Source organism: Phasianus colchicus, chromosome Z (assembly GCF_987193195.1).
Source record: "Phasianus colchicus chromosome Z, bPhaCol1.hap1.1, whole genome shotgun sequence".
In the NCBI taxonomy this organism is placed as follows: Eukaryota; Metazoa; Chordata; class Aves; order Galliformes; family Phasianidae; genus Phasianus; species Phasianus colchicus.
In genome coordinates, this window is record NC_143476.1 from 48,551,492 (window position 1) to 48,559,839 (window position 8,348).

At 36.9% G+C, this 8,348-nt stretch overlaps 1 protein-coding gene across 5 annotated transcripts in view; it reads left to right on the forward strand.

Moving 5' to 3' along the window:
- The window catches only part of SHC3 (SHC adaptor protein 3), a 69,849-nt gene extending 67,812 nt beyond the window's left edge, over positions 1-2,037 (forward strand). For 4 of the 5 annotated variants that reach the window (XM_090131646.1, XM_090131647.1, XM_090131648.1 and 1 more), the window contains one exon: positions 1,204-1,275. Coding sequence is in view for 1 of the 5 variants with exons in the window: in XM_031605474.2 (XP_031461334.2) it covers positions 1,204-1,332 (129 nt within the window). In the remaining 4 variants the exon portion in view is untranslated. Of the gene's footprint in view, positions 1-1,203 lie in introns of all 5 variants that reach the window. The other variant, XM_031605474.2, reaches the window with a different exon arrangement.
- The last annotated feature ends 6,311 nt before the right edge of the window (positions 2,038-8,348 follow it).

Consider the following 8,348-nt stretch of genomic DNA (forward strand, 5'->3'; position numbering starts at 1 on the left):
GGCAGGAAGTGCTGTTTTTAAAGAAGAATGAAAAATTATGAGAGCCTGCTGGTTTTCTTTAGTGAGGCAGCCATGTGCAGCTGCGTGGAAGGCATCATTTGCTATCAAAGTTGTTTGTTGTTTCCTTTTCCTGTGACATTGTATCCCAAATTCTAATAATGTTACCAGAACTTTATTATGAAGACTGAAATATTTCAAGTGCTCACTAAAGTACATTATTTCTGGAAAGTTTTAACAAAAAAATAGATTATAAAAGTTGTTATCTGTTTTTGAGAAAAGTTGAAGGAAAATAGATGATGTGCCTAATTTTAGAGCAGCGTCTATACACTTTTTCTTGTGACATTGTAGTGCCATCCCAATACAGAGCACTATTTCAGCTTTACTCTGCCTGTGGAACTATATGCCTGAAGTAGTTTTAAAGGTAAAAAGGAAAAAAATGTTTTGAGAAGATGAAGTTATAAATTTGAATATCTCTTTGTAATATAAATTAGGTTTTGATCTTTTCTAGCTGTGACTGGTTTACCTTGCAACATTAATTTTCTCATATCACAGATGTAGTAATTCACTCAGAAGGATACTGGTACAAATGCTAGTAAGAGGGCCAGAGAAAATTACATTCCCCGTCCTAACGTGTTTCAGTTTTGAAGTCCCAAGCAGATACTATGCATGCAGCATGGGGCAACCTCAAGTCAAATAGCAGTGGTGTTTGGTCACCTTCAGGGAAAGAGAATTTTCCAGTGGAAGCCAGCAATATTTTCTGGTACCTTCTTTGTTGAGGAAAAGGCAGAGATGCTAAAGTGCACAGAGAGGTTCTGATGTTGCCAGAAAAAAAAAAGAAAAAAAAAAAAAGAAAAAAAAAAGTGAAAACACTTGTAAGGAGCCTTTAATTTCTTGAAGAAGAAAACTTGAGCTAAAAGTCCATCTTATGGCAAAGCAAAATGTTGTATGGAAACTTTTCAAGCAGACCTATTTTATCAAGTGTAATAACAGTATACCCATAGATAGCTAGCCAAGTATCTATTTGGAGAGACTAAAAGAGTCATAGACAAAACAGAGACTTATTTCTATTGTTTCTGATGGAAGAACAATCAGTGTCTAAGACATGATCAGTTGTCCCGTGTCATTCTTAGAGAACTTGGTGTAAAGTTAAGGGTAAAAGTATTTTGGTGCTTAATCCATCTTCTTGCATCCTTTTTTTTGAAGGTTCGTACAAAAGATCGTGTCTTTGACAGCATAAGTCATCTCATCAATCATCACCTCGAGAATAATTTGCCAATAGTTTCTTCTGGGAGTGAACTCTGCTTGCAGCAGCCTGCTGAGAGGAAATACTGAGTTTAGATAATTATTTCAGTTTTTGTAACTTGCAAGCTACAACTGGTGAAAACTGCAGATCGCAAAATGTATGTTAAAAAAAAAAAAAAAAAAAAAGTATATTCCCCTATATTTCACCAGTATATTTTCTTTAGTTTTAATAAACCCTCTTTCACATGGCACACTTGAAAATTCTCAATGCTTTATGTGGACATGAAGCCACAATAGAAGGCTTTCTGAAAAAGTAATTTCAATAAAATTGTTCTGATTCTCTATTGTGAATATTAAGTGTATATATATACACATTATACATAAACACAATATATACTTATATTTTTCAAGTCAGTCTGTTAATGGTATAGGACTAATCTTCTGTGACACGTGTTTTTAACTGAAGAAAATTAATTGTCAGTTGTGATTGTTCATGTAAAAACAGAATACAGCAGTCTCAATTTCTGAAGAAAAAAAAAAAAAGCATCTTATTTATGATTTTATCTAAGAAGCACAACTATGGGGATAACCATTGGATCACACTGCTTAAATACTATGTAAGGAGAGTGAATTCAGCAACTTGTACTCCAACTCAGAATTTTAACATAAAAGGATTTTTAAAAGTGTTATTCAGTGTCATCAATATTAAAAGCATTTTATCTTTCTGATGTCAAGTCTGAATTATTGTATGATACTACTCAAAGCATTTATATCTAGCTTTAACTATGATCTGGTGTGATCTCTCTGTGTACAAGATGTATGTATTTGGTTGTTTTTAATTATAATATAACAATATTCTGCAACTTGAATTTATTAATTTGAGTGATAAAGTTATTTGATTAAGTTGACAAAGTTCTCTGATTATAGTGAAGAGCTAGGTGTCCTTGACTATCAGTTTCCAGTGGAGATGTTATATACTGATTAGACACGTTCCAGTATCTTGTGTTTAGTAGGTTTAATACAAAACAGGAGTGGTTAGTAAGACATTTGAAAAAAGCTTTTCTTCTTAAAAAAATTGAAAACTATTAACATTCAGTGATCAGTTTTGCAAATGATGTAATTTGCATTTACCAAGTTACTAGGTGCCTCTTCCAAAGTATAACTTGACTTTGGCCTTCAGCAAATGATAGTACAAATATCAGCTTTTCTCTAAATATCAAAGATGCATTTCTGGCAAATACATCCTTGACTTTTGGTACTGGGAAATGTTTTAATGAAGGCTTGTGCTGTTCAAATGCAAGGACTATATGAATTTATCTTCCTAGAACCTGTGAAATGTAAAATCATTGAGCCAGTATAGACACAGTTCCGATTATGGCAGAGTTTTAGCCAGAGCCACGATAAAGCCTTCAGCATTTCAAGGTCACCAGCACCAGCATTTCAAATGAAATAATAGACCATGGTGAAGTTGCAACTTTGGAAAGTTTTTTTGGTTGCTCTCAAGAACAAAAATTGGTAAGGTCTCTAGGATCATGTGACCTATGCCATAAAAGTACTTTTGATTCTGTAAACAAGACATTCTGAAACCAAACTAAGACATTCAGTGAACCAAATGTTTCCAATTCATTTTGATTGCAGCTAGTTATTAGATTTCTAGGTCGGTGTGCAAGCTGAGACCAAAGGAAAGAAATCAAATAAGCATGGCATAAATTAGCATGGCAGTGGGACAAGTGGAATTCTTAAGATCTAGGTTGTCCTTTTACCAGTTGGAATTTGTAAGGGAAAGTGAAGAGATCCATCAAACTCATTGATGATTATTGATGAGAATCCATTCTTACTGTATTTCCATTTGAAGTATCTCAATTGACACCTTTTTTTCATCAGATAAAACACCTGTTGTTCTGAGCTTCCACCTTCCTACAGCCATGAAGTGGGAAGTTTTTACTGTGATATTACTATCTGTAAGAGAAGGCCACTTCAGAAAATGTCAGGTGCCTAATTTCTTCCGATGCCTTCAAGAATGCCACCTGCTACCTATCTCTGTTTTAGATTCCTAAGTATCTTGTCAACGTATGCCTGGAAAAATGTGACAAGACACAGGTGTATGACTGAAGGCACTGAATGCAGACTGAAATAAGCAGCTAATTTTTTTACTGTTGTCCTAATGGTAGCTTTAATAACTTACAAGCCAAATAGCTGCATGTTTTGGAAATTAAAGCAGGTGTCAAGGAGACATAAAAGGAAAAATCTTGGCAGAAATATACAGTTCCCCAAACTGTATGTCACAAACTGTTTCCAGAAAATGCAGCTGTTTCAGACTGTTCTCATCCAATTTGCCAAGTACGTTCACTGATGTTACAAGAGTTACATGTAGCTTGATTGGGCACAGTTTAGTCCTAGGTGTTTTGGGCTCCAACAATGTCCTGCTGTGGCAATGTTCTGGGAGACTGGTCAGATAGCAAAATCCAGACCCTTTTCTAAGTCACTGAGAATGATCTTGAAGCTAGCCAAGAAGGAAAAGCATAGGGGCAAATCAAAATTCCTTTTGCTTTTTTTTTTTTTTTTTTTTTTTTTGGTCACTGTTACTCTTACAGATTTGGCTTTCCTCCATATGACAGTGCTACAAAAATCGTATAGCCATTTGGATTCAAGATCCTAAACTGTTGCCATTAGAGTTGAGGAGTCAGGGCTCATTTCTGTGAGGAAACACCCTTGTAGGCAATTGAGGATACATGAAGTTATGAGCCTGGTTTGAATGGTGTACAATTAACTAAAGACGGTACTGCCAACACCATTACAATTTGAGCCTTCTAATGTTTGCCTTTGGTTTTGAGTCCCCTCTCCTTTTGATTTTCTTTTCCTATGTAGTCCCAAGGGCTACACACTTATTTAAAAATATGATCATCATTTAATACCATGACTACAAGAGCTAGGATTTAACTGAAAGAACAAATTTACCAGGCTCAATAAAAATCACTGAGATTAGACAACATTGTTGTATCCTTTTATATTTTCCCAGGGAATAGTTGAGAAGTTAGAAGTGAAACTGAATCAGAAAATCTCATTAACATTTTTGATTCCAGTTGTATTGCTACTCTCTGAACTACAAGCAATGAAAACACATTAGATTCCTTTGAACAAGACAAGTGAAACAAGTGCTTATGATTGATTTTTTTAAAGATTAATTATTCCAATAATAACATTGTCCACTGAAGCTGAGAATGCTAGATTGGGCAGCTGAGGTATAGTCACGTTCCCAAATTTTCAGTTACTTCAGATGCTTTACAAGCAATGAAACCCCGAAGACAGAAAACATGAGCTGAAAACTGAATTACCTTCTGACTTCAATGAGAGCTGTACATTTTGCCTTTCCCTAACAAAATAAAAGGATGTTCAGGTTGGCTGTGCTTCAGTGCAGGAGGAGAGGCAATCTCCATGGTTTAAATGCCAAGGACTTTGCACATGAGGAGAGGGTAGAAGAGAAGAAGTTACAGTAGCTTGCTCCACTGCAAATCCTACAGGGTTCTATCATAAATCTACCTGCTGTACTTGTTCAACTAAAAGAAAAGAACAATGGAGGTAGGTCTCAGACTAGGATTTGAGTACAAAATGTGCGCTGTCACATGAAGAAAATGTTTACTGCCTGTTGTTACCTGGCAACACTAAACTTCTAATATCCTGGTATCGTTCTTCTTTCCACTACAAAATGCTCACATTTCTTGTTATCATGGTCCCCAGGCATCAGAATGTGCAGTAAGAGGAGGAGAATTCATAAAATTTATATCACAGTGCAACTGTTGCTGGTATATCAAGAGCCAGCTACAGTATTCATAATAGAATGTATGCGTATTTTGATATTTGTAAGTAGTAAATGCTCCACTTCAAAACAAAGTTTTGCAGCCTCCAAGACATTTGCATCTCTAGAACAGAAACTTGCAACCCGTGCATTTTCTAACAACATATTACGTATCAGCTTCCAAACCTTTCTTCTTAGAATCCCATGTCTGTATGAAGTAAGTGGTGAAATGAAGAATTTTTAATGTAAACCGTATTTCCCTTAAAAAAAAGAGCTGAAGTAATAGCTACACTTTCGTTTTGATTTACCAGTCTCACAATATGCTCATAAGAAATCCAAATATAGATTTACCTCAATTGCTGAAAAAACACGTTGGTTTGCACTGTCTTTTTTGTGCAAAACTTTGTTGCACCTATATACTCTCCATGCTGACTCAAAGCTGGCAGGATATGAAGCTAATTACTGTTCAATTTCTTATTCACACATACTCAATGTCTGAATTTTGCTCACATCCATACTGGATGCAACTGTAACATGCACAAGACTGTAGAGGATAACACGGGCATAATGATTTGCCTGCAGTTAACCAGAGACTTGGGGAGAGGCAAAAGGTGAAAAGCTGCCCTGGGAGAGGAGACTCTGGGGGTTAGAAGTATGAGGTTGGCAACATGAGCCAATAGGCATGTAAGCCACTAAGAAGACTAAAGATCTCTCACCAAATTATAAACATGCTAATTGGCTGATAGGGTTAAAGCAGAACCACAGCAAGGGAAATTGCAAAACACTTGTGCATTCTCCAACATGAGCATAATATATGGCTTCCACAGAGAGTGAGCAACAGTTTTTAAAAACTTTAAAAAAAAATCTCAATAAGGGGGATAAGAACTTTAAGTTTCTAGCCAAAGTACTGTACAGAGGAAAAGGTAAGAAAAGGGTGTTTAAAACACTGTTTGACAACAGCAAAAGCTGTGGAAAACAAGGAAAAAAGGAAGATGAAACTAGGTGATTCATTACACTAACCCACTTTGTGGGAGAGTGGAAGGATGGCTCAGATAACGAATGTAGCCTCAAATTCTGAGATTAAGATGCAGGCTAACAGTTCCTGTAGTAGTTATCATGAAGGTTGAATAACAAAGAATAAATGACAGTTTGTCCTCCTTTTTCTTCAATGAGACAAAAACTATCCAAAACACCCAAATACTCATTCTAAAACAGTGAATTTTTTCATTGAGTGAAGTATGTAAAGATTATGATTGGTAGGAGATAAATATCTTGTGTTGTGGCTGGACTGGTGCTTCTAAGTAAAGTTCTGCAGAGTTAAATCTTGAGGGAAGATGGGTTTCTTCTTTTGAGGTAAATGTTTCTCTTCATATTTTGTGGACAACAATGAAACAAAAAAGTGGCTATTTTGCTGTAAAAGCGAGTCTGACTATACATTTTATATTTATGAATATTTATTACTTTTAGAAACATTTTTAATTGAGAACTGCAGGAAAAAATGTGTGTGGAAAAACTGTGATCATTTATATTCCCAAAAACTTCAGTGAATCTCAAGTTTTTGCCTGCCTGCTGATTGTAATATTCTAGCTGTGGAGGCAAATTATGTCTCTAAGGAAGTCCTTGAGCAACAGAATTTGTGTCATGTAAGTGTCATGCGGCTGTTTTCTGATATTCAGTTTGTGTTTGATAACCAAATTAATAAAATAACAAGCACTACTATCAAACTGAATGCTGTAAACTGGGCTTGAGTTTGTGCTCCTATGACCAGGTTCCCTAGCAGACCATTTATATCTATCTATCTACCTACAGATACCTACCTACCTACCTATGGATTGGATATTGAATATTTTTAGGTTAATGAATTACATAGTAGAAACAGAGACCAAATGTTTCAGATGACAAGGCAGTGTGTAAAGGTATTGGTCTTAGCTATGCTGACTTTACATTAGAGCAGTTCCATTCACTTTGACAGAAATGACTTTGATTTCCACTTCTCCTTTTTGCCAAATAACATTTTCTTGATACAAGTACAGGCCCATACTCTTTGTGGCAGATGATGCGCTCTCCTGAAGAGGTTGCTGTTCTGCTTGGTATGCTAAATAGGTGAGAGTAAACCAGTTCCAGTTTCTCAATGGAGAGCGACCGCAAGGATGACCTCCATAGATGAGCAGCTGTTTAGTTTGCTGAGAAGAAAGCCTTCACATTTGAAGGACATTTGCTGGACTGACACTCCCCAGTTCCCCTTCCTACACCACCAGAACTTCCTTGCAAAGACCCTTCTCTCAAAACCAATGGGAGAAAAGTTTAGCCCAAGAATGCCCTGGGAAGTTACATTGCTCTTGATGAGAACTGCAGCACTGAAGGCCACACAGGTGCCCACACACTTCTTCACGGTGCTCACAGCCTGCTCAAGGCTGCATTAAGCCTCATGGCCCAGTGACAGCCAAGCAGAAACCTCTGATCACTGCTACTGTTCTCGCTGCTAGTGAGTTTTTTGCCATGAGAAGAGACTGTCCCCAGGCTGAGGGTGGGGCTTCCAGCATAGTCAAGGGGCTGATCTGTGCTGCAGACTGTACTGGAAATGGTGGGTTAAATGACACTAATTTGATTGGTGCTAACAAAGCTCACTCAGCAGGGGTGGATTGGCTGCCCTCAGGATCTCAGCTTTTTGGCACCTAACATTTCACACCCAGGTGTGTTTTCCATTTCCTCATTAAAGCTGTTGGAAAAAAAAAAAAAACAAATGCTTCAGGCAACGCTACATCCAATGCTACAGTTCCTTAGTGCAAAATGTTCTGTTCCTTTTCCATGGATGTTGCAGCCAGTGCAGTGGGCCCTCAAAGCAGATAAGGTCAGAGAGCAGATCTGCTCCCAGAACAGAGGCAGAGCTTTTTTGCTCCCCCCCCACCCCCCCTACCTTAAATGGTTGGGATTTCAATTTCTTTTGCAATCTGGGAAGAAAAAAAAAAAAAATCCCAATTCATGAAATAGAATGAATGAAATATGACTCTGCTTTACAGTTTTTGTTCCATGTAAAACCAATAATGAACAAAGACTAATTCAGATTTCTGGCAGACTCAAATCAGCCAAGATATAAAGAAGTTTGGATTCTACACAGCATTTTAAGGAACCTTATAAAATTTTAGGGGGATAGAGCTACTTCCTGCTTGTTAAGGATCCATAACTTTTAAGCCCTTGATTTATCCTACTCCAAAATTTTGCTACAAAATCTTCCCAAATCTGTGTTTAACCTAATCCTGTACCCACTGAAGAAGGATCAGGAATTTTATTTTATTTTTTACCAGTATTT